The sequence below is a fragment of the Nicotiana tabacum genome, chromosome 12 (genome assembly GCF_000715075.1).
Source record: "Nicotiana tabacum cultivar K326 chromosome 12, ASM71507v2, whole genome shotgun sequence".
In the NCBI taxonomy this organism is placed as follows: Eukaryota; Viridiplantae; Streptophyta; class Magnoliopsida; order Solanales; family Solanaceae; genus Nicotiana; species Nicotiana tabacum.
The window spans coordinates 27137396-27164158 of NC_134091.1; the positions used below are offsets into that span (position 1 = coordinate 27137396).

General features: G+C 32.7%; 1 protein-coding gene across 1 annotated transcript; it reads right to left on the reverse strand.

Annotated features, from left to right (window-relative positions):
* Positions 1-10465: 10465 nt before the first annotated feature.
* On the reverse strand, positions 10466-11860 carry LOC107808128 (uncharacterized). The gene is made up of 4 exons (XM_016632618.1): positions 11539-11860; positions 11294-11424; positions 10815-11207; positions 10466-10669 (listed from the first exon to the last, which is right to left on the reverse strand). Exons 1-4 carry the CDS (start codon positions 11858-11860, stop codon positions 10466-10468), a joined length of 1050 nt encoding a protein of 349 aa, XP_016488104.1.
* Positions 11861-26763: the final 14903 nt, after the last annotated feature.

Sequence of the window (26763 nt, forward strand, 5' to 3'; positions counted from 1 at the left end):
TGATCGGTGGCCATTCGTAGCTGACCCTGAATTGAAGATGTTTTCGGAAATAAGTGACCACTGTTATCCTCGGCCCCACGGTGGGCGCCAAACTGTTTACCCGAAAAATGGATAGAGTTGAATTTATACGCAGTTCCGAAGATATGTGGTGCAACTTAATACAAAATGCAAGGATGAATAAAATGTGAATATAGATTGTAGATAATGTATTTAAACAAGGCAATCAAGAACAGTGAACCTTGGGATTGAACAAATAGAATCAATCTAAGAAAACTGGAATAACCACTCTTTCTTGCAGAGGAAATAATACTTTCATTATAATCTAAATCTCAGAGAAAAGATGTCCTTTTACAGAAATGATAATCGAGCGCTTTTATAGTGGAGGGATTCGGCTCCAAGCATAATAAAATAAACATTCAGTGGGAGACCCATGATAAATCAGCTTTTTCATAATTTCTGCCAAGATTCCCTCTAGTGGGATTGCAACGGCTTTTGTCTGTGAGCTCGACCTTGCTTAGAATCCTCGATTTTGGTTCGAGCTTGATTTCGGCTCGAACTTGTGATCTTGGTTCGAGCCCGATCCTGGTTCGAGCCCTCGAATTGATTCCAGATCAATGTAGGTTGGTTTTTGGATTATCAACACGATAGATCCACCCACGTCATGGTTCGATTCTTGTTCGAGTTTGATAATGATATCGATCTCGACACGGACCGGCCTCCCCGGGTTCGAGGTTAGTTCGTGCCCCCCTTCGGAATTTTACTTCGATACGCCACCTTTCGAACCATACCGGACATATCAAGGCTGAAATCTCTTTCGACCGTATACAGTATCATTCACATTTTGTCTAGAAAATAGGATGGCCCGCATGAGATTTCTATTTCCAGTTTCTTTACGTGTTAATTTTTGTAATGCGTCCCCTCGTTAATATGTGACTAAAGTTGTTGCACCTCTAAATTATGTAATCTTAACTTTTTTGCACATTCATTCGAGATGGGGCTGCTACGTCATTGGCAAGAACCTTATGGTCAGTGTACCAAAATTTGGAAAAAATTAGGGATTTTTAGACAAATAGTCGGCCATATTAATTGTTTACTTTTTTTAGCCATATATATAGATTATACATTGATTATACATAAGTATATATATATATATATATATATATATATATATATATATATATATATATATATATATATAATACATAAATTATGCATATATTATACATTTACCGGCTATTTTTAGATTAAGTGGTAGGGTGAGCGACTATTTGGGTTAATTCTTCAAAAAAATTACTGAATGCTCAAATGCAGTTAGTTACTCTGAAAATAGAAATGAATTGTTTAGTCCATGTACCAGATTCTTTTGGGCTAAAGTTTTGATGGACTACTTAGAAAGGCATGGGCCCTAATCTACTTCCCACAATTCATGCTCCTAGGAGATGTGTTTGAGAATTAGGAGCCGTTTGGACATATAAAAAAGAAAATTAAACTTGACTGAATTTTTGAAAATCGTTTTGAAGATGAATTTCAAGTTTGAAAAAGCAATTTTTACCACTTTTCAAGTGAAATGCATATTCAAACATACTTTTAAATTTCAAATAACATTTTCAACTTAACTCCAAATATTAATTTTTTTAAGCACAATTTTTATGTCCAAACGCCTACTTAGTTTCATTTCAAAAAATTACTTGGTCAAAGCCAAAGCATAAATCAAATAATAATTACATTAACATGTGTCATATCTCATACGTATACTTCAAAAGATTCTATGGAAGACGAAGGAAAGGATAAATTCCTAAATGATGATAAAGGTACCATGAAATACTCTTTCCTCTCCTTCATGTGAAATATGTTTTGGGAAAGGACATACAACATAATTTTTTGTTAGGATTTTTACCTTCCTATACATTATTTGAAATCTTATTATTCTCCCTACTCAAGTTTCAATTTAATTACATAGGCATATACAATTTACTAATTATATACATTTTAGGAATTAAATGAGATATCAATTAACTCCTATAATATCGCTAACGTACATAACCCACTCCTCCCACGTTTCTCTGTCCATACCCCTCACGATTCTGATACTCTCTCCCTCCATTAACGCTCTCTTCCATTTTGTTCAAATTTTTTTTATAATATCTCTTTCAAACTTTCTAATTTCTCTCTCAAAATCCTACGAAATTAGTATCTGCTTCAAATTTTTCTTCCCTTACGATGAAGAAGAAAGGATTTCCGAAGAATAGCCCTAAAAAAAGCTAATATTTATGATATTTCTACTATTGATTTGGGTGTTTTCTCACATGATTCACCCAAAAAAATAGTGAAATCGAGATATGCAAAATCAGAGACAAAGTCCAAGCTTTTTCCTCGTGAAGCTAGGGCAGAAGCGCGAACAAAACTCAAGCATGACAGGGATGCTGGTGAAGCTTCGACATCTGCTAAATCAGTACAGCGGAAGGGCAAAGAAATTACTTGTGGTGATGATTTCGTCGAAGAAGAAGTTATCCTGAAACCTGCAAAAAAAAATCAAAGTTTCTCCTACTATCAAACCTTCAAAAAGGAAGAAGGTTCAAAAATCTCCTAAAAATATACCCCAACAGTCATTAGAGAAAGTAAAATTGTAGTTCTTATAATTTTTACTTTTTTTTTTAGTTACAAAATATGTTTTCATTCTCATGACTATACCTATTTTTTGTTTTTCTGTATTTGTAAAAATTTTATCTACATTGTGTATATTTGTTGTTGGTTATCAACTTTTTTACATTTTTCCGGAAATTATAGATTTGTCATTTATTATTTGAAATAATTTTGTTAGGGAATGTACTACATGATTTAGTTAATTTTATTGGTTATTTTTTGCTCTATTTGTAAATGTTAGTTTCATTTTTTGTAAACAAATTGTATATATTATGTCTAGTTGTTAGTTTCTACTTTATTACTCTAAACATAAATTTGTTAGTGCATGTGTAGTTTCAATGTAGTTCAGTTGTTATATATGTTTACTAATTTTGCAACTTATTTGTATGCAATGTATTAATGTCTTTCTAGTTGTAGCTAAAGTGTAGTATAATTGTCATTATTTTGTTTTTTGGTCTTTAAACATATTTTATTAACTTATTATTTTTTTTGGTGCTGAATCGAACATTTTTTGCACCACGTGATTTTGATTATGGCATCACTAGGTTCTAGACATTATCCGACCCTGTTGTTCCTGCCCAAATCAAGGTGTTATTATCTGAAAATGGGTTAAAGTTATTTAAGAAGATATATTTTGGGCTTTACATGCCCAAAATATGTATCCAAAATCAGGCAATTCACCTTCTCATGAAGTATGAATTGAAAGCATCCGGTTCTCATTTTTTTTATAGCAGAGATAAAGGGTGAGAGGTTGAACTTTGGGTTGAGGGAGTTTTGTAACAATCCGATCGGTCGTTTTATGTATTTGTATTTCGTTCAGCTGTTTAAAGTCTTGAGTAGTTTCATATGATGTATTGTGACTTGTGTGAATCGTCGGTTTTCGTTTTCAGGTGATCCGAAGTTGATTTGGAAGAACAATTCTCAACTAGAAAGCTTTAAGTTGGAAGAGTTGACCAAGTTTGACTCTCCGGATCGGAGTTTTGATGATTCTGTTAGGTCCATATGGTGATTTTGGACTTGGGTGTATGCCCAGATTTGCATTTGGATGTTTCTTGAAGGTTCTAACGTTAATTTGCGAAAGTTGGTAATTTGGAGTTTTGGAATGTTTATAAGTTTGACCGAAAGTTAACTTTGGTGATATCGGGTTCGAATTTTGGTTACGGGAGTTGCAATAGTTTCGTTATATCATTTGAAACTTGTGTGCAAAATTTGAGTTCATTCCGAGTTGATTTGATATTGTTCGGCATGAGTTTTGGAAGTTGAAAGTTCAAAAGTTCATTAAGTTTGATTTGAGGTGCGATTCGTGATTTTTATGTTGTTTGATGTTATTGAAACTTCTAATAAGTTTGTATCGTATTTTAGAACTTGGTTGTATGATTAAATGGGGTCCCGAGGGGCTCGGGTGTGTTTTGGATCATTCGTTGAGAAACAAGTTAAGTTATGGATTTGGAGTTTGACCATGGTCAATATCGGGTCAAGATGACCTCATTTCGGTATTTTGAATTTTCGAACAAGTTCGTAGCGTATTTTATGATTGAAATACATATATGGTTTGTGTATGGGAGGTTCCGAATGAGTTTTGGGTGCTAAAACGAAAATTCTTTTGTTGCTGATTTTCTGGTGTAAAGTAATTAAATGTCATTTTTGTCTCTTAAATTTTCAGATTTCCTTTAAAACTTCAAAACATTATTCTCCCTTATTTTAAGGCCAAATTGGGTGATTCAAAAGGCTATCTTGGGTGTAATCTCGTAAGGATTATGTTAGGATTATCAAATGTGAGTTTTGGGGACATCTTGAATTTGAATCGAGCTATAATAACTGCTGCATTTTTTTTACTTATTCCAGAATTTAGTAACTTTTTCTTACATGGTTTTGGAGCTGGATTTGGGCGATTTTGGTGAGGATTTTCACCATATGGATTAGGGTAAGTATTTTTCACTCGGTTTTGATTATATTTTGTGATTCCATCTTCGTTTTTGGCATTTGATTGATAATTTCAAAAGAGCAAATTTGGATTTTTTTTGCCTAAAGTTCCATAGAGTGAGTTTTCGAGTTTTGAATATTGATTCGGAGTCAGATTTGAGTGAAACTAGTATGGTTGGACTCGTAATTGAATGGGTTGTCGGATTTTATAAGTTTCGTCGAGCTCCGAGGCACGGGCCCGAGTTGGACTATTGGGCTGATTTTTGGCTTTTGATTAAAGATTCGACCTTTATCGATTGGGTTTGTTTCCTTTGGCATTATCTGATGTATTCGAGTTGCTTTTAGCTAGTTTTGAGCCGTTCGGAGGTCGGTACGCGTGAGATGGCATTTTTATAGCATCGCTTGGCTTGCTCGATATTTGATTTGACTTGTTCGAGGTAAGTAACACTTCTAAACTTGGAGCTGAGGGTATGAACGATTATACATGTTATGTGATTTGTTTGGAGGTGACGCATATGCTAGGTGACGGGCGTGTGGGCATGCACCATTGAAATTGAGACTCGATCGATTCCGTAGAGCTGCGTAGCCAATTGACTTGTATTTTTCATGTATTCTTCATATGTTAGAGAAATAGAGTTGTGACTCATGTTAGAAATCATGCTTAGGCAAATGCTGATATAATTGGGACCCACTGAGGTCATTTATGCTGTCGAATTATATGTTTAAATTGTAATTTCGTACTTAGTCATGTTCATTCATTGCATATCATATCTCAGTCTCTGTTGCTATTTATTGATACATCATATCATCATTTTGGACTAGTTTCATGACATTGTGAGCTCGATAGAGTGGAGAGAATGATGACTGAGTATGGCCGAGGGCTTGATTGTGAATGATATTTATGGGATCGGGATACACGCCGTAACATGTTTTATTGATTTATGCCTGGATTTGGCTTATTATAGCGCTTGGGCTGAAGAGCCCCTCCGGAGTCTACATACCCACAGTGAGCGCAGTTGATATTATATCGAGGGATGGATCTTCCCTTGACATGGATCTTGCCTAATTATTTATATTGAGGGATGGATTTGCCCTCGGCATGGATCTTGCCTAATTATTTATATTGAGGGATGGATCTTCCCTGGGCTGGATTGGCCCTATACAGTACTGAGTGACTGCATGTCAGTTATCATATATATATTTGGGATGGATCTTCCCTGGGCTGGATTGGCCATATACAGTTGGATCTTCCCTGGGTTGGATTGGCCATATACAGTACTAAATGACTGTGCGCGAGTTGTCGTTTATGTTTGGGCTGGATCTGCCCTATACAATGTCGAGTGACTAAGTGTGCTGAATATTGAGCGTGATGAGTGGAAATGTGAGCCAGTGAGATTGAGTACTCTGAGAGTGTGAGTACACGAGGTCATCACTGTGCTGCATTGCATCAGACATGCATACTTGATATATAGGCATAGAGAGGTATTTTCCTCATGCTATCAGAAAATGCAACATCTTATTTACTGTTGAAGGGTTTTTGAAAAAAATCACAGATTTCGAGCTTACTCATATTTTCGGTGATTTCGGCAAAAGATTTGAGTTTAACTGTTATACTTGAAAAGAAAATGTTTATTTTCCGGAATTGTATACGAGTTGAGCATCTATTTATTGAGTTATTACTTGTGTTATTTTAAATTATGTTGTTATAAGATGTTATTGGTTATTAGAGTTGGACTCTGACCCTTGTCCCAGCTCGTCACTACTTTCAACCTAAGGTTAAGTTTGTTACTTATTGAGTATATGGGGTCGGTTGTACTCATACTACACTTCTGCACCTTACATACAGATGTTGGATGCTGATGTTGTTGTGCACGGCAGGAGCTAGATTTGAAGACGTACCTGCATTTCAGTCACAACTGCCTCTTGTTTATGGTAGCTCTAGACTTATGAAAATCTGCTTATGTACATTCGGACAGATGATGTATTTATTTCATACTAGCTTTGTAAACTCTAAATCTTAGACGCTCATGATTTGTACTACCAGTCTTTGGGAAATTCTTGTATAAAAGCAGTTGTATTATCATTTCTTTTCTTATTAAATCTCATTAAATTGGATAGTTGTTAATTGGCTTACCTGACGGGTTGGGTTAGGTGTCATCACGACTAGATGGATTTTGGGTCATGACAAGTTGGCATCAGAGCTCTAGGTTCATAGGTTCTATAAGTCATGAGCAAGTGTCTAGTAGAGTCTTGCGGATCGGTATGATGACGTCCATACCTATCTTTGAGAGGCTACAAGGCATTTAGGATAAATTTTCCATCTTTCTTTCCTTATCGTACGACATTGATTCACTTGAAACATAACTCTTTGAATTCTCTCCATGCATTTGTGTGCGCATGTGAGCGCTCGGTATCAGCTGTGCATTGTTGGCTTGTGATTCTATGGATGAGGCGCGAGATATGATTTCGGTGTGTTGATGATGGGCCAGTCTAGAGGACTTTAGGGCGGGGTTTGACTGTAGCTTGAGCACGGGGATTTTGGTTGTATGAGTACGTTCTTTTGGACTTATATGTTTGGTAGTGTCCCTATGAGTGAAATTTATGACTCGATGAGTGGATGGATGGCTATGCGATGAACATGATGTGACTGCGGAATGTGTTCAGATGGTTTGATTGTGACGAAAATAGTTTGCTTGAGATATAAAAAGGACTATTGGGTGATAGATTGATGTCTTGATGTGACGTATAGTCTTGAGTTATGAGTGTGTTGAAAGATTTTTCATGTTGATTAATTGTGGAACGAAGTAGATTTTCATGTCTTGTTGTGAGTTAAGACTCAGGAAGATTAAGTGATGGCGTAGTAATCATGGCTGCAAAAGGGTATAGCAAGATGCCAATTTAAGGCTAAGCATGTGGATTATATCCTGCGGAGTAATCTACAGAGCTGTGATCCTTATAATATTGTGTGGAGAGTTTCTTTTCTACCAGCAGGGTATATGTGTTGAGATCTGAATTTGAATTTGGTTGAGAAAGTCGACCTGACCGTCATGTGGATGTATACGAGCTTAGTAAATTATTTAAGGTACTATATGGTTTGTGTTATGTGAGCTTATGAAGGATTTAGTTGAATCTCCCTACGGTATTATGGCAGTAATAGAGTATGGGTATAGTGAGTTATCAGATGTTCTATTATATGGCATTGAGCTAAGTGGGGGAGTCTACTATCGACGCTTTGATTGCATGGTTATGTGTTGTGTTGATTTCGGTTTGAGGTACACTATGAATCAGTTATGACTTGTAGAGGCTGGTTTTGGGGATGACTCTAGCAAGGAAATTTCTGGATACGGGTTATATTACGCTTTATGGGTATATGGAAATCATGGAATGATTTGAGTTGTTATTCGTGATGGATGTAGTGCGCATGGGGTAGAAATTTGCTCGGTTGCGCTAAGGCGGGGTCACTTCTTTGGGTGTTGATGTGCTAATGGGGCACAGGTCGTTCGGCCCGTTTGGTCGGTGCAATTGAGATTTTAGCAGAGTGGATAACTCTTGAGAAAGTTCTAATGGATTCAAGATTTCCATGTAGCAATTGTGAATTTCCTGTATTTGTATATGGCTAGGATCTGAGGTTTACATTGGATGGTATTGAGACTCGCGATATTTCTATACCATTATGGATTTTACATTTCGGTATCGGAAAGGTGGAGGAAACTACTTCAGATTCACAGAAGGTCTCTTCAGAGTGGATATCTAGGTTGCGATACGTTTGGGGTGCTTAAGAGGGAGTACATCGGCTTATGGGCCTTAAGGCGGTGTGGTTTTATGCTAGGATCTCTTGTGATGAGCTTTGGGTGAGGATCGTGGTATTCTAACAAGGAGAAGTGCCAGCTTGATGGCAATTCGGAAGGAACTAATAGAAATGTGATAGCTTGGTAGTAGGTTAGATCAGCACAATAATGGATACGATTAGTTCTTTGGGGTACTTATGATGTGGTGAGTCTCTACAAGTATTTCGTGGCAATACTCTTGGGTTTTGGTGACCTGCGTGGCTTGGCTGAGTTAAAAGGATTCAGTTATGATGGCTTGGATATGTGTTAATGAGTTTCAAAGAATTCATCATGGTTATGACCACGGTTGGAGTTGGTGTTTGCTACAGTTATAGAAGCTATATTGTGTGTGGTGATGTTCTCCTGGATTGAGTTAAATAAAAGGTTCGCGGTTGATAGGATGTTCAATTTTCTCAAGGTTCAGAGGTTATTATGGAATTTTCGTAGTGTCACGAGTTAGCATGTTAGAGGCAATGCGCTGTGTGGGGTTGAAAAGTTGCATGTACAAAGTTGCGGTTTAGTTTTGGAGGGAAGGATATGAGTTCTTGATGAAAGTATGGTCCTGAAAACAGAACACGGTTTACAACCACTGACTGTATGTTCAAGACTAGAATAGAACAAATTTATGAGAGGTACAGTAATACTCCTGCCAATAGGAAACTTGCTGTTGTCAAACCCCAGGACGTCGTATCAGAATACATATTGGGGTACCGATTACTTGCAAATGTTGCATGAGACAAAGTTGATTTTGTGATTATGCCCATAAACATTGTTGAGAAATTTCATTGGTTGTTGGTTTTGTTTGACTTTACCGATAGAGTTCTATATATTTATGATTCTATGGTCTGTTCACGTAATCACAAATTTGTTGAATCTGTTATCGACAAGTTTGCTATTATGATCCCCCTCTACTTGATATGCACCAACTTCTATGGCAAGTACCCAGACATCAACTATAAGAACACAAAGGCATACATTGAAAAAGGTGTTACTTACCCTCTTGACATTCAGTGGTTGGTCGGTGAGATACCCTAACAAAAAGAGGGATCACTCTATGTGCTGCTTTTCCTTCAATTTAACCAATTGTATTTTACATTGAATGCTAAATCTTTTTCATTATTATTTATTACAGTGACTGTGGTGTATACGTGGCGGCATTTGCAGAATATGTCAGCATTGGACAGCTCTCGATTTCAAAGGAAGACCTTTCTGATATTGATCAACACCATAAACGTTATGGAGCGCTTCTTTGGGATTGTGCTAGGAAAAAGTAAGAGCTTGGTGCAATTAGTGAAAGTGAGGTGACTAGGAGATTAGCAAGAAGAAAAGGTGCACCAGTTGTGAAGGAGAAAACACGAGTCCGAAATAAAAAGAATCAGTTGCCCTTTTTAGTAAAAACAATTATAGTGAAAGTATTTAATTGTAGCTGGATTGTATTAGAGTTGTAGGAAAATTATTTATTAAGAACAATTCAGCTACGATTTATTTGTAGCAGATTTGTGCTACAGTTGTTTTACCTTTTGTTTTGTTATTTTGTCTAGAATTATACTACTTACAATAGAAAACATTTATAGCATATTTTTTTGTTGAAAGTTGTTAGTACTTGATCTCGATATTGGTACTATATAATTTTTTTACAGCATAACTACAATTATGTCTACAACTACTATACAAAAATACAAAATCTATTCAATTTTATCAGTGTTGTTAGGAAAAGCTTAAAACTAATAAATAAATCCAGTTTTTGAACAAAACAACTACAAACCAACTGCATTAAGAGTTGAAATCTGTTTACCGAACATTCATTATAGGAGACAATCTTTATTCAAATTAGCAACACAATTATACCACAACTATAATTCTTCAGAACATAACAAATATAACTGAATATGTCTTAAAGAACAGATTATCATCAACAGTACTCAATAAAAAAAATTCTTTATACTATATCAATTCTTATTTCCTTTTGGGAGCATTCCTACAAGATCTTTTGTTACAACTTCTTCTTCTATATGTTGTAGCACATTCTATTTTCTTTCATCAGGCAATGGGTCTACTGGTATTTCATAAGTCTACAGAAGGCTCTCCCTCGTATAATAAAGAGAACAATAGTTTTTATAAGACTCTTTCCTATGCCTCAAAGCTGCCAAAGCATGTGGACAAGGAAGTTCATCAAGATGGAATTGTCCACAACTACATCTCTTGTTTTCAAGGCAAATAATGAAGCGTTTCACATCATCTATCACAGTATGGATGTAATTTGTTGAAGCCCTCACCTACAATTTCATTACAAACATATAATAGTTGTCAGCAACAGATAAAAGACAAAATAACTACAATTATACAACAACATATCTATAATTATCAATATATATTTAGTTTGATGAAATAAATGATCTGATGTTATTGCCCATAACTTACTCTCATCTTCTGCGATAATGTCTTGTTGTCCTCCGACTCTTTGTTGTATTTTCTCCCAAGGTAAGTGAACGTACCATTTGTATTCAATAACTTTTCATTAGTCCAACGTTCAAGAAGAGTCCTCATGTACTCTAATAGTTCAACTACGGGCAGCTCTCTTGCATCTTTGGTTACTGCATTCAAGGACTCTACAATGTTTGATGGCATCGTCCATGTTTTGTTCATCGTAGCATGTACCCGAGACCATCTGTGATAGCCAATATCGTATAGGTATGCTTTAACAGGTGTGTCGATCTCAGCAATCTTTGATATTCTTTCATTAAATTCATCAAGCGTGTATGATTGTGCGGTGGCAAAGTACAATTCGCTTAACTTTAGATGACCTTTCATGAACTTCGACCATACATTTGTCCAAATATGCCATATGCAAGCATAATGTAGCATGCCGGTATAAACAGTAGATGTTGCCTTCAATATACTCTCATTCCGGTCCGAAATAACAACATATTTGGTTTTTCACCATATGCATGTTTGAATTGCTCAAAAAACCACCTCCATGATGCGTCATTTTCTGAATCAACAATGGCGTATGCTAGTGGTAATATGCTACCTATCACATAGGTACCAAAAATAAATTCAATTTCAGTAATAAAACTTGAAAATATAAAAAATACAGTCTCAGAAATAACTTTATTATAATATTTTTATAATTAATCTACATTACCTGTTGCATCTATTGTGCTAGTTTTTAGCATGATTCCCATATATGCCGATTTCAAGAATGTTCCATCGACTACTACAACTGGCCTACAATGCTCCCAACCCTTGATGGACGTACTAAGAGCAACAAATGCATACAAGAAATAGCCATCTTTAGTCTTCTGTAATTTTACTACCGACCCCGGATAAGTCTTCTCCAGAATATACAAATAACTCAGCAAGCGACTGTAAGAATCAGTAGGTTGACCTCTCAAAAATTCCAAAGCCTTTTCCTTTGCTCTCCAAGCTTGCTTGTATGTTAAGTTCACACCATGTTCTGACAACATGTCAGTTTATATGTCTTTTGGTATGTATATTGTCTTAGGATCCACATATTTTGGCATCACCACGCTGCCAACTACCATGGCAGTAGCTTTGTGTTGTATATATATGTTGTCCATCAAAGATCATGTGTGCAAGTTGTTGAATTTTTGAACCTTGAACAATGTTGATTCATTTATGCTTGTGGACTTGAAGTGCCACGTACAATTGTCCCCAACACATACGAGGCAGTAACTACAGAATAAAAATAATTAAATAAATGTTATGCAAATTGTAGCTACAGAATACGAGGTTGTTTATGCACAACAAATTATTTCAAACAATTTATATACATAAAAGCTACAACTTATACACAATTTGAATTTGACAAATAAAATATTCCTACCTTTTTGTACTAGACCTTTTTACCCTAAATTGAAACTTATTTATGACAGAATAGTATTTTATTACACTAACAATTGATTGATTGTCTTGGTAAACTTGGCCTACTTCAATTACATTTGGCATATGTGATGTGTAACGACCCGACCGGTCGTTTTGAGTATATTAGCACCGACCCCCTAATTATTGATACACATGGGTGGTATGAAGAAAGATTGTGAGATATTTACTTTTGGGACTACGAGGTGGTAACTCGGGAGTGCCCCTGTTGATTTTCTCTATTTGTTGTACTATTTGTTGTTGTTGTTCCTTAACTTGTAAGATTCTTGTTTCCTTACGTATGTATTTGTCTTCTTTGATTCCGTGTTGTTACCTTCCGTAAATTTCTATTGTTACACTTCCCTATCACTTTATCATATCATTATATTTTCTCTCTTGTTTCTTATTATCCTCAGTAGGGCCCTGACCTGACCTCGTCACTACTCTACCGAGGTTAGGCTTGGCATTTGCTGGGTACCATTGTGGTGTACTCATACTACGCTTCTGCAAATATTTTTGTGCAGATCCAGGTACATCCTATCAGCCTCGATATTAGAGTGTTGTGTTGCTTCCTAGAGATTTCAAGGTACACCTGCCCGCGTCCGCATGCCTCGGAGTCCCCTTCTATCCCGTATTTTCCTTATTTCGTTATGTTTTGATAGAGAGTGGTGCTTAGGATATTTGCAACATTGTATCTAGAGCTTGCGACTTATATCTACTGGGTTTGGGAGTTGTATATACTTTGAGTTGTAATTTTTAATTTATACAGTTGCTTGCGTTTTGAGCTTTTAGATTACTATTTCAATTATTTCGCATGCTTGTTAGGCTTACCTAGTCTTAGAGACTAGGTGTCATCACGACATTCTACGGAGGAAAATTGGGATCGTGACATTCTGTTATGATGATACTTTCATATTCCACAATTGTCGGAGATGTTGGCATGTCAATCAACTTCATTGTTCCTGATACTTCTCCAATTATGTTACAATTGCTTGACAAATGTACCACATTAGTATTACGATAATCAGAAGTACTTGCACTTAATTAAAAGTATAGTAATTCAGACCTCTGTATATTCAGGTGTTCAGTATTTGACAGAATACTTGTAGATACTTTCAACTGTGATCACATTTTTATTTTTTCAAACCTTAAGTACTGTGTGACAGTTACACTTCAATTGTATTTAGAGATATAACAGTTGAACTACATTTGTTATGTAGTATAGTTGTAGATAATTTATAGTAAAATTGTAGAACACTTGAAATTGAAAACATCGGCACTCGAAAAATAGAGTAAACCTACAATTGTGCTCGTATTCGACATACTGCATTCTAAATCAAAATCACATATTGTTATACACAGCGGATATATTCCTAAGTTTTTATTTTCCTTTTTCGTCTCCATATACACTCGAACTCCCATATCGTTCCGAATTTTCATTGGACGACAACGTTCATTGACCTTGTATTTGATTTCGATGATTTTTGCAGAGGTATCGATCATTAGATGCTCTGCAATTGCGAAATTCAATTGACTATAATTTGAATCTTTTTTGACTACAATTCCGTCAACATCAAAATCTTTGTATCTCCCAACACTATCCCACCGACCATTGAGCTGAAGCATAATCGTCAATTTTGACATTATGTCGCGAAATTCAATTCAATTGTAGCTAATTGTTTGCAATTGTTTTCTTCAAAAGTTTTTTTTTTGAGTTTGTTGACCCGCTTATGGAAAACTAGAGGAAATTTGCGTAATAGAAGGATTCTATAGATATGTTGCCTTGATTATAGCGCGATGATAACCAGAGGAAATCTGTGTAATAGAAGGATTCTACAGATATGTTGCCTTAATCATGGTGTGATGATTTCGTCTAAAATTTGTAATTGAAATATAAGCTATCCCAGAATTGCGCATCTAAATAAGAAAGTCTACCGCAGAAAGGAGTCTAGTTTAAACAAATATATATTTTTTATAGCTAAAACGTATTTATGTCGGGTAAATTCAAAAACTGAGACATTTTTTATAATAAGGTTTCAAATTGAGATGTTGGACGAAAGTAGTTCAAGTGAAATGTTAGTTGCTCCTTCTACTTGTTAAATTTTGTCTACTCCTAAGTTTGGTACTGATTTGAGAGGAGAAAACTTTCTACCTATAGATAAGCTTTGAACCTGACCCAAGCTGTCATTAAATGTTTTTCACCTCCTTTGTACAAAATGAACAAAAAGAAACCAATGAATAAAAATAGCCGTTATTTGGTTAATCATTCTTCCACACCCCCATATAGGGCTGACAAATTTGGCCCGAAGCCCAAAATGACCCGCCCAACCTGTCTAAGGTTGAATACTCAACCCATCTATACTCATTTAAAGATGGACTGACGTTTAGCCCAAATTAATCCAAGTAACTTTATCAAAATATCTTTAAAATAACTTTTTCTTTATTTGATATGTTATATATACTATATAACAAAATAAAAAAAAGTCTTATTTAGTAATTATAAAATTCATAAGAAAACAACACATATTAAAGCTTGATAAGAGTTAGACGGGTTAGGCTATGACCCAAATTTTAGCTCATCTTGACTCTTAGCCCAAGTAACTTTTGGGCGGGTCAAATATTGACTCAACGCATTTTGACCCGCCCATTTGACACCCCTACCTCCATATGATATACCTAATGCTCGCCATTCATCACAACTATCTAGAAAAGCAAAAATTAGATTACAAGAATACTATCAAACAAAATTTCATCAGTCAAGAATGACAAACAAAACTAGAGAAACAGGTTCTGGTGGTAAGAATGCCAAGATTATCACAATACAAAAGGGTCCTATAAATCAGATTATATAACAGAAAAGATTATTTAAAAAGGACTTCATCTGCTCTACAAGCAAGAATTTCGGGCAGCAAACAAGTGGTCCTAGGTCAGAGTTCACCAATATGCAAGCAGCTATAGCACTAGACATATCCCTATCATCCACTGGGTTAAAAAGCTAATGAAAGTGAAAAAAAAAACTATAGACTGACATAGCAAAAAGAGCAGGACAAATTGTCATGTTACAGAAGCTGGATTCAGTCTTCACAAGGAAATGTCACATGTTATAACATCATGTCTCAACTTTTGAGGCAACCCCTTTGTTTGCATACTGGCAGAGAAAGGCAAACAAACACTAACTGAAAGTGTTAGGTGGAGTTTTGTTTCAAAAAAGGTTGAAAACCTTTTGCAGTAAAAAGCTTTTTCAACCAGCTGTTTTTTCAAATTTTCCTAAAAATGAATCACTTCTTTCTAATAGAGTTGGCCTTTCCCTACTTTGGTGACTCGAATCCTCACCCTTATGGTTGGAGGTGGAGGATCTTTACAGTTAAGTTGTGTCCCTCCCCTGTTGAGAATGCAAATCTAAACAGTCACTTTTAGGCAAGTAAACAAGAAAAGGAAGAAAGCACAGAGACAGAGATAAGAACAGTGGTCTGACAAATCTTTGGCTTTAACCAAACTGTTGCTTTCAATAAATAATCAAAATTTGATAACCGGTTGCTTTGAACAAATATCAACACAACAACAACAACAACCCAGTGGAATCCCACAAGTAGGGTCTGGAGAGGGTAATGTATACGCAAACCTTATCCCTACCCTGAGGAGGTAGAAAGGTTGTTTCCGAAAGACCATCGGCTCGAGATGAAGAATAGAAACACGTAAATATCAACAAGCCAGGAAATGAAACCAAAAATGTATGAACCGGAAAAACAGATGGAAGAAAGCAATAGCAATAGCAATAGCCAAGCAGTAGCAACGGCAAGGTACTAGAAAACCGAAGCGGAATGAACAAATATCAACACAACTTAAGCAAATGAGAATGGCTAGTATGTTAAGTGTTCAAGATTGAGCTGGAGGACTCTTTGTAAACAAGAATGTCCTTCGCTAAATTCTTTTTGATAGGAGATTTGCTAGGTAGCTCAATTCGTAGCGTATAACCAAGAAGGACAGAAGAAAAGTTCCTCACCAGGTAATATACATTTTAAAGCAATCCACTGAACGATTAGCCTTCAACAAGCAAGTTCGAAAGAAGAATTGAGTTTGATATATCCTCAGCAGAATGCTTAGTGAGGCACACAGCAGACTACCATTCTCAGCACAGGGTCAATAAAAGATTGTTTTATGCAGATTTGCAAAGATGACAAACAGGGGGTCAAGATTATGAAGCCCAAGCACTAAACATGAGCAAAATCTGAAACTTAGAGAATGCACTTAATCTGATCTACAAACACAAGTGAGGTTTTCTGTACCAGCTAGTCCAAAACTTACACTAAAACATCACCGATTCAAAAGAAAATGCAATTCTTTAACGCAGCAAATCCTTTAACGATTTAAACCAAGGTCTTAGATATCCCGAAACTAAAGACTATTATGAACATAGGGAAAGAGATGATTTAAGCTTTGCCACAACATTCTAACCTTTTCTGAATGGTTCATAATTATTGGGGTGAAAGTCCAAGAATAGACCAATATTCCCTTATAAGTACCAAAAACATTAAGCTGAAAATACTAATACGGAGTTGGATTATGCAAGCTGTGGAAGGAAACTGAGAACATCCGCATTTTTCTTTCACTGAAATACCATTAAGAAAATGGTGAGTTCTAAACAGAACAGTATTAACAAACATGAAGGCAAAATGTGCACTACAAGGTGAAACATAAGTATATGAACAACAAGCTTCGCGCAACAACATCATGATATTTCAGAAATAAAAGATAAACGGACGTGCATTTTGATCAATTTATGTTTTTAGCAGCCTTAGTAGAACTACTTTGCTTTCTGCACTGTTAATTGTCAAAAGATGGAACAATTACAGAAAATTGTTAAGTAATATCCCGACTTAACTTACTCTACGATTAGCAAGCAGCAGAAGTCGCAAGTCAATTATCACAATTACCTCTATTTAAGGCTTAAAAGGTCTAAACTGTTAATATTCGTGTTCATCAAAGAGAGAAAACAGAACCACATAGAATTTCAGAATTAGCACAACAATAACTACACCTCAATACTAGTTGGCGTTCGCTACATGAATTATCCATATCTGTTCTGTATTTTGATCTCAAACTGATTTCCAACAGCCATTAATAAAAGCTAAAAAATTGAACTTCAGAAGCTTCTGAAGCATCTTTAGATGTCTCAACTATGACAAGTAAAAATACTCTTACCTTAACCTTCCAAAATAAATTCAGAAAAAAGAATACTAGAAAACTAGGTGAGAATATAAGAAAAGGACTGACCAGCAAAGTAAATTATACTCTACTCAAGTATACATTTCTTTATCAATGAAAAATTAGGAAAAAGACCGATCATCATCAAATAAAAATAGACAGCCACCAACTACATCATTTATGAGTACAATGATAAAAGCATTTTTCAAGTTCTAACCTCTTCTTTTGTCTTTTTTTTTTTTTTTTGCTTTTTTCTTTTTTCCCTTTTTTCTTTTAGCACAGCAGGTTCTTCGTTATATATGCATGACCAATATTTAGCTTCTTCACCTCAAGTAAAATGTGTTAAAATTCACAAAGGAAGCACCAACCAGAAGTAACAAGATGGTATAACAGTTCTCTTTCTTTCATTAGCGAAAAAAAAAACTATATATAAAGAAATAAAAACGGAAGAACAAAATAAAAAAGGACTTGATATAAATAAAAAATGCCTGGCTCCATCCTGTTTGCCATTTAACCACGCAAATGAGAGTTTCTTTTTTTTCACATAGAGACGCCTACATTGTCCTCCTCCATCTCCCCCTTCAATCTGTGAAAACTCAGAAACAGCCTTGGATTTACAAAACAACGTTGGTCAAACGGTACTACCTCTTTCTTCAACAACATAAGGGCAGTTTCGCCATTCCACATCTTCTTCTTCTTCCTTCTTGCAATCCCAGAAACTCCCATTTTCAGCTCAACAAATGCCCAAATGCAACAGAGAGAGAAAATAAAAGAAGGGTATTTTTAGCTTTTTGTAATTTAGTTACACCACCCCTACCAACAACACTACTACTACTAGTAATAGTACCAGTACTAGTATATTCTGAAACTGTCTGTGTTTTCTGAAGGTCTAGAGATAGAGAGAGAAATTTTCATTAGAGAAGAGTGTTTTTTTCTTGATTGGTAATGTCAAAAAAAAAAATTGTTTCGAGGTTATTGAATTTGCAGGGGTACGGGGGGGGTATTGGGATTTGGGAATTTGGGTAGATGTGTTTGGGCCTATTATTATTTGTATTTGGAATTTATGGGTAAGCCGGTGAAAGGCCATTTTCAACTTTCTCTTTGTTCCTTCTTCTGGTATGACTTTCCCATTTGTCTTCCACCTTTACCTTTACCTCTTCTCTTTAGTTGTCTATTATTCTTTTTGAATTTTTTGAAATTATGGTACTATGTCCAAAAATTTGAGAAAATAGAAATTTTTACATTGGGCAATGGGTAGTCACCGACAGGCTTTCCAATTTCTTTTTTTCTTTTTTTTTAAAACTTTTTTATGTTTGAACTAGGTCATAAATAAAGATGGATTCAAAAATTTTAATTGTTATTGCACGAGTATTTCTTTTGATAAAATTAAGTAACAACATTTATATTTCTATAAAGTTTTAGTTATATATATATATATATATATAAGTTGAATGGATCAGAAAGTACGTGGTGCAACTTGCAAAAAACATACACCGATCACTTTCGTAAATAATAAAGAAAAAGAAGGTAAAAACAGAATTTAACTATTGAACTGCTACATTAATTTCAACGCGAAGAAGTGTAATTAGATGGATAGATTTCTTTGTTATTAGCTAGGGATTAATTTTATTGAAACTTGAAAAAAGAGTTATTGAAAAGTAGTTTATGGAAATTGAAATTGTGTTTGTACATGCATTTAAAAAAATAAAAATTTTGTGAGTAAAAGTAAAAGATTTTCATCCAAAAATTAGCCCAAACCAGTTTTTGGAACTTAAAAATTTTTCTTTAAAATTATTTCTAAAATTGATCAAATTACATGAACAATTTTTTTTTTTGAAAAAATTAAAAAAAAAATTTATGTACAAATGGAAGCTTGATAAGAGATCTCGAGCTTAAATTTAACTCAATCTCTTCTTATAGTAATTTACTTTCCCGTTTACTTTTACTTGTCAAGTATTCTAAAAATAAATTTTTATTTTTACTTATTACTTTTAGCATATCAAGAGAAAAATAATTTATTTTTTCTGTTTTACCCTTAGTATTAATTACTCATTCCAAATCTATTAAAACTATACATCAATTAATATGGATATCATAATAAATTATACATTTTATTTATTATTTCTTAAGTAGTATGCTAAGTCTACTGTATGCAAGTAAAAGTGAGGGGAGAGAGGGTAATTTTCTTTTCTTTTTGAGGAGTTAAAAGTCAAAAAGACAATAACCTAAGCTGCAAATACTTTGACAAAAGAGAAACGAGAAGTGTTTACTTATTTATTATTTTGGTATAAAGAAAGGGGGAAGAAACAAGAGTAATAAATGACACAGCGTTAATCTTGCAAGTTTGTCCAGGCACTGTCTGTCGTGTACTTTTGGCTTTCGTAAAGAATAATTGGTCAAAATCAGCTTTCGTTTTGACATTTCATTCATTACACATTTCACACACACTACTCCCAACAGCTTTCTTTTTGTATAGTAAGTGTGATAAATGTTCTATACAAAATTAGTACTGTTATGTTCTATTTTTTACGATACCTTTCGATGTAAACAATTCAACAACAAATGGCTATAAATAGCTTCCCTAGTAATGCTACAGGCCTAAATGTTGTTATTTTCTTGAGATAAGTATTTGAGACGTTGGTTATGAGTAATTAAGAGTACGACAAAGGAGAAATATACCTCTCTATTTTTTAAAATGATCTAAGAATACCTTTCGTTATACTATTGAGTTATCTATAGTCATGCAGTCATACTTTGGATTTAAATATACCCATCATTTAAAGGAAGGGACACGTGTCATCGGTCTGTTGGTCAATTCTAAATATCTCCTAATTAATCAAAAAGACTCATTACCCATATCCGAAAAATAATTTTTTAAAGCAATTCTTTTTTTGTAAAAACTGAAAAAAACTGAAATTATTTTTACTAAAAACTGAAAAAAACAAAATTTTTTTTTTTTCAGCTTTAGAAAAAACTGAAAAATATTTTCTAAAAAAATATTTTTGTAAAAATTGTAAAAAAAGAGCTGAAAATCAATTTTCTTTTGTAAAAACTGGAAAAAACTGTTTTTGTTTTTAACTAAAAACTGAAAAAATTAAAAATATTATTTTTCCTGTTTTTACAAAAAAAAAAAAAAACTGCTTTAAAAAAAGCTGAAAAATATTTTCTAAAATAATATTTTTGTAAAAATTAAAAAAAACTAAAAAGTAATTTTCTAAAGCAATATTTTTGTAAAAACTGAAAAAATAAATATTTTTTTTTTTCAGTTTTTAGTTAAAAATATTTCAGTTTTTATCAATTGCTTTAGAAAATTACTTTTCAGTTTTTTTTTTTTAGTTTTTACAAAAATATTGTTTTAGAAAATATTTTTCAGTTTTTTTAAAGCAAATCTTTTGTAAAAACTGGAAAAGAAAAAATATTTTCGTTTTTTTCAGTTTTTAGTAAAAACAAATTTAGTTTTTTCCAGTTTTTACAAAAAAAAAAAATATTTTTCGAATATGGGTAATGTGTCTTTTTAATTAATTAGGAGATATTTAGAATTGACCAACAGGACGATGACACGTGTCCCTCCGTTTAAATGAGGGGTATATTTGAACTCAAAGTATGACTGCAGGGGTATAGATAACCCAATAGTATAACGGGGAGTATTTTTAGACCATTTTCGAAAATAGAGAGGTATATTTGACCCTTTGCTGCTAAGAGTAACCCGGTGTGTTTTCTAATTTTTTTTTTTTTTGAACTCTTCGTTTATTTTAGAGCACATAAAAGTATGAAGCTAACAGTTTAGACAAGTTCTGATAATACATTTTTCCTCTTTCTTATCTACTTACAACTTGTTTAGATAGCGCATTTTTATTATATTTTATTATGTTATTCTTTTTATTCATAATGAAAAATAATAAAATAAAGAATTTTGGGCCTAATTAAATCTCAATGCTCACGAGGTGAGATTGTTCAAAATCATATAAGAAGATAAATTGCAACATCCATCACCAATATGAGATAGTAACACTCCCACATGCTCAAGCTACCCAACTAGAGGGTGGACAATATAACATGGAGGTCTAATATCAAATAAACTAAGAATTGAGATGAATTTGGATTTTATACCATGATAAAAAAAAAATGGACCTAGTGCCTAAACGCAATCCAAAAGTTAACGGAAATTGTCCGAGATAATATAAGAAAACAAATCATGACATCCACCAAAGACCTCACACCATCTAAAGTATCATCATTCACCTTATTTAAAGTTTTCACGTGACTTTATTTGCACTCCGAATGATCCCCGTCAAACTAAGTCCAATGTGGCATGTTACCACAATCCACATGTCAAACTCCGAGATTAGGTGTGTACCACCGATATGTTATATAAGAAGATAAATTACTATATCCACCATCAATGTGGGATACTAGCACTACCACATGCTCAAGCTACCAACTAGAGCGTGAACAACATAACATGATAAAATAAAGTGGACCTAGTACCTAAACGCAATCAAAAAGTTAACTCATAAAATGAGGAATTGTCCAAGATAATATAAGAAAATAAATCGTCACAACCACCAAAAGACTTCACACATCAAGAATACCCTTCACCTTATTTATAGTTTTTCAACATAAGACTTTATTTGCCCAATCTTTCGGTCAAGCTAGGTTCAACATGGCATGTTACCACAATCCATGTGCGTACCACCGATATGGCTGGGCATTAATGCCAACCGAAGCTCAAAATTAGCTTTTTCTCTTGTGTGTATGTGTGTCTCCAAACTACTTTTAGCATGGTAAAGCTAGTAAATCGAACCCCATGCGATTACTCGGCTATCTCCGTACTCTTCTCCCAAGCAATTAGCTCTACTTTTGTCCTAAGAATATAGACTTAGTCAAACCACTTTAAATTCTTGTATTATTTCTTCCTATCTATTTGCATTATATGTGGTTGTACATGTACTAGTTAACCACGATCTTCTAGTACACTATTTATAAACGTATTTTAATGAACTTCTCATTTATTATACAGTATCTTATAGTCAAATAAAAAACATAATACATATTCAAATATTTTATCTATAAAAGCATACAATATTATACCAAACAGTATAAAATGATATATTATAAAGTAATGAGAAAAAAAAGTCAAACACAGTATTATTATCTTATTCTCCATTTACCACCGTTAATATCATATACGTATGAATATTGACCGACAAAAAGAAGGGAAGTTCGAATTGTACAATCAGTGTATGAATTCAATTAACCGCGTACGTACCAAATGATGGAACAAAGCTTTAAAAAAATAGTTTCAGAATTTGTGGAAAATTTCAACAAATATTTCAAAGAAATTATCCAAAAACGTTTCATAGATAAAAAATGGGTCATGTGAAAAATACTTATGGACACAAGAAGAAGTTTAGAAAGGGAACAATTACTGGTAGTGGTAGTTAGTGATGATGGCTACAACTACAAGCATGTTTGTCAAAAAGGTAGGGGCAGTTGAGAGAAGAAGTGGTTCCTCATTTAAACATTAAGGAAATCATTGTCGCATTATTTTCATCCCCTCCACAGTTCATACCCCTCTCTCTCTCTCTCTCTCTGTCTATGTCCCTTTCCAACCAACACCAAATAACAGTACATTATTTTTAATTTCTACGTAAACACAAGCAAGTAAAAATTTAGATGGGTTATTTTTCTAATAATCTGCACAATTAATTGAATAGAAATATTTTCTTTCCATAAGTTACTCACTTCTGTCTCCTTAGAAACCAAAATAATAATTATTTGCATATGTTTTTTAAGTTGGAAAATACTTTAATTAATTTGCCTTCTTTAAAATAAGTAAATAAAAAATGATAATTTTATCCATACACTATCATTATACAAACATAAAAAAGGATTTTGGATTTGACTCCCCTCCATTTCTCATTCCCTCAATTTCCTCAAGTTCCTATATAGGTTTGTGACACTTGTCCTCTTTACATATTAATGGTCCAGATTTATTTAACTATCAAATAGTCTTAATCATGGTTAATATGGTTGATATTACCATTATTTTAGGAAATATACTCTAGAACTTCAGTAAGAAATCATTATCTCCAAAAAAATTATTAAAGTATTTGCCTAACAAAATACGAAAACGCTGTTTTTTTTTTTTGGCTGTTGATAAATACGTTTCAACTTCATGTTTGTTCTATGTTAAATGGGTGACTTCGTGGCTTCCATTCAGTTTCTGCTAGTGGAAAACCTAGTTACCTTATGCATTTTTTTATCCAATGATGTACAACTGTTAAGAATGTTTCTCAACCAAAAAAAAAACAAACAAATAGAGGCGATAATGTCAAATTTTAGATATATATTGCAGCAATTTATTCAACTTTCTTTTTTTGTGTGTGGTTAAAATCTCCGCCAAGTAGGCAAATAAGTTGCATATTATCTTCATTTAGTCTGTGTATTTTTAATATTATTTTTGGAGATGAAGATTTCATACTAAGAGAGTATTTGTTTTTCCTAAAATAAAGGTATGTTAACTATGATAGTTAAGCCAAGTGGCATAACTACAAAAAGTCAAATAGCATAATAAACTACCTTTCTAACTAAAATTTTTTTTGAATTTTAAATTTTGAATTAATTGGTTCTCTATTTGATTTAATAAATATAAATATCTTATAATTATCTATAATAAAAACGAAAATATAAAAAACAAATTACCCATTCAAATTATAGAGTACTTTCAAGTTGAAGTTTTAAAACTATTCTAAAATAAAAAATAAGAAAAACTAAAAACCTAAAAATTCAAATTGAATGAATAGTAGTTTCTTCCAAATATCGTAGTGTTATATATATATATATATATATATATATATATATATATATATGTGTGTGTGTGTGTGTGTGTGTGTGTGTGTGTGTGTAGAGAGAGAGAGAGAGAGAGAGAGAGAGAGAGAGAGAGAGAGAGAGAGAGAGGGAGGGAGAGGGAGAGAGAGCGCATGTATATGAGAAATATATATATATATATATATATATATATATATATATATATATATATATGTGTGTGTGTGTGTGTGTGTGTGTGTGTGTGTGTGTGTGTGTGTGTGTGTGTGAGAGAGAGAGAGAGAGAGAGAGAGAGAGAGAGAGAGAGAGGAGAGGGAGAGAGAAGTAAAATAATTATATACGGTTAAGAAAGAAGAGGGAATTAAAGGTCAAAGAATTTGTACATTGAACTAGCAAAGAAATGAATAGAAAAATAGATGAGATGGTTGTGTGAATGGGATAGAAAATAGTTAGAGTTTAATAGAAAACTGAAGGAGCGGCTGAATTAGATCTACTAATCATGCAGATACTTGAAGTATTAGTCCTTAAAATTTAGAATAAAATATATAACTTTTTTAGTTATAGTAAAATATGATCTGAAAAAAGTAATTTACGATATCATAAAATGCACAATAATATACAAAGAGAGGAAAATAGAGATAGTGTGAGGCTAATTATACTGTAAATTAACTTAAAAAATAGAATAAACTATCAAAATAATACTTAAGAATATTATTGATAATTTCAAATAATAAAATAATTCCGAGCAATAGAATATAAGTCTAAGATTTATGACATATATTAAAAGAACTTCTTTGTTTAACCTTTGAACTAATTCAACACAATCCATTTAAAAAACTAATACAATAATATTCGTATTATTGATAAACATAACGAAAAAATTAAAATATTGTAGAGCAAAGATTAATGTATAAAGAGGATAATAGATATATGTGATTCTATCCTCACATTAAATTTACTTGATAAAATGAAGTATATAAATAATACTCGAAAATATTATTGATAAATTTAAATATCGAAATAACTACAAGAAAGTCATATAAAGTCAAGTTCAATTTTAAGGGTAATACAAAATTATATTCATTGTATTATATTAAACTGATAATTTATTAATAATTCATATTAAAAATATTAAGTAATTGATAATGCGATTAGATAAGCAAGGAACAAAAAAAGAAATAAAATATAAATTTATGGGAAAATATAAAAATATAACACTTATTATTAGAATTATGATGAAAAAAGTCGTACATATACACATAACTAAAATCATAATAAATAAATAGTTATAAAGGAAAAATACAAAAAGAAAATATTGAAATGATAGCGTAAAATGTATACACATAACTAAAATCGTAATAAACAAATAGTTCATAAATAGAACTCATAATTTCATAATGAAAAATATAAAGATACTGTTATGATATTATATATAAGATAAGCATATTAGATATATAACACAAATTAATAATTATTAAAATATCGTTAGTTTTTTTATAAAAATAATAAAATGCTTATCTCTTTATCCTTTTGATGAATACAAAATTATAATTTAGTAAAAAACTATTACATTATTTAAATTATTAGTAAACTACAAAATGAGAAAACTAATCAAATATTACAGTAGAAAAGAATGTATAAAAAGAGGGGGATAAATATAATTTTATGATATTTATATTTTGAATTGATTAAAATAAAAGATAAGCAAATAACATTCAAAATATTATCAATAAATTTAGTTAATTGAAGAATTTTGAACAGTATAACATAAGTTTAAAAAAATAATTTTATTTCAAGAGTAAGAAAATATATATCTATGTTATATTAAAAGAGATGTAATATCAAAATATTAAGCCGATTGACAAGTAATTGATAAGTCAATTAGATAAGCAAGGAACAAAAAAAGAAATAAAATAAAAATTTGTGAGAAAATATAAAAATATAACACTTATAATTAGAATTATGATGAAAAAAATTATACATATACACATAACTAAAATCATAATAAACAAATAGTTATAAAGGAAGAATACTTAAAAAAGATATTCAAGCGATAACATAAAATGTATATACTAATTAAATTTTTCGTCTAGGAAATTTAGTTAATAAATAGAACTCATAATTTCATAATGAAAAATATAAAGATACTATTATGATATTATATATAAGATAAGCATCTTATATATAACACAAATTAATAATTATTAAAATATTGTTAGTTTTTTTTTTATAAAAATAATAAAATGCTTATCTCTTTATGCTTTTGTTGAATTCGAAATTATAATTTAGTAAAACAAATTACATTATTTAAACTTTTAGTAAACTACAAAATGAGAAAATTAATCAAATATTACAGTAGAAAAGAATGTATGAAAAGATGGGGATAAAGATAATTTTATGATATTTATATTTTGAATTGATTAAAAAATAAAAGATAAACAAATAACACTCAAAA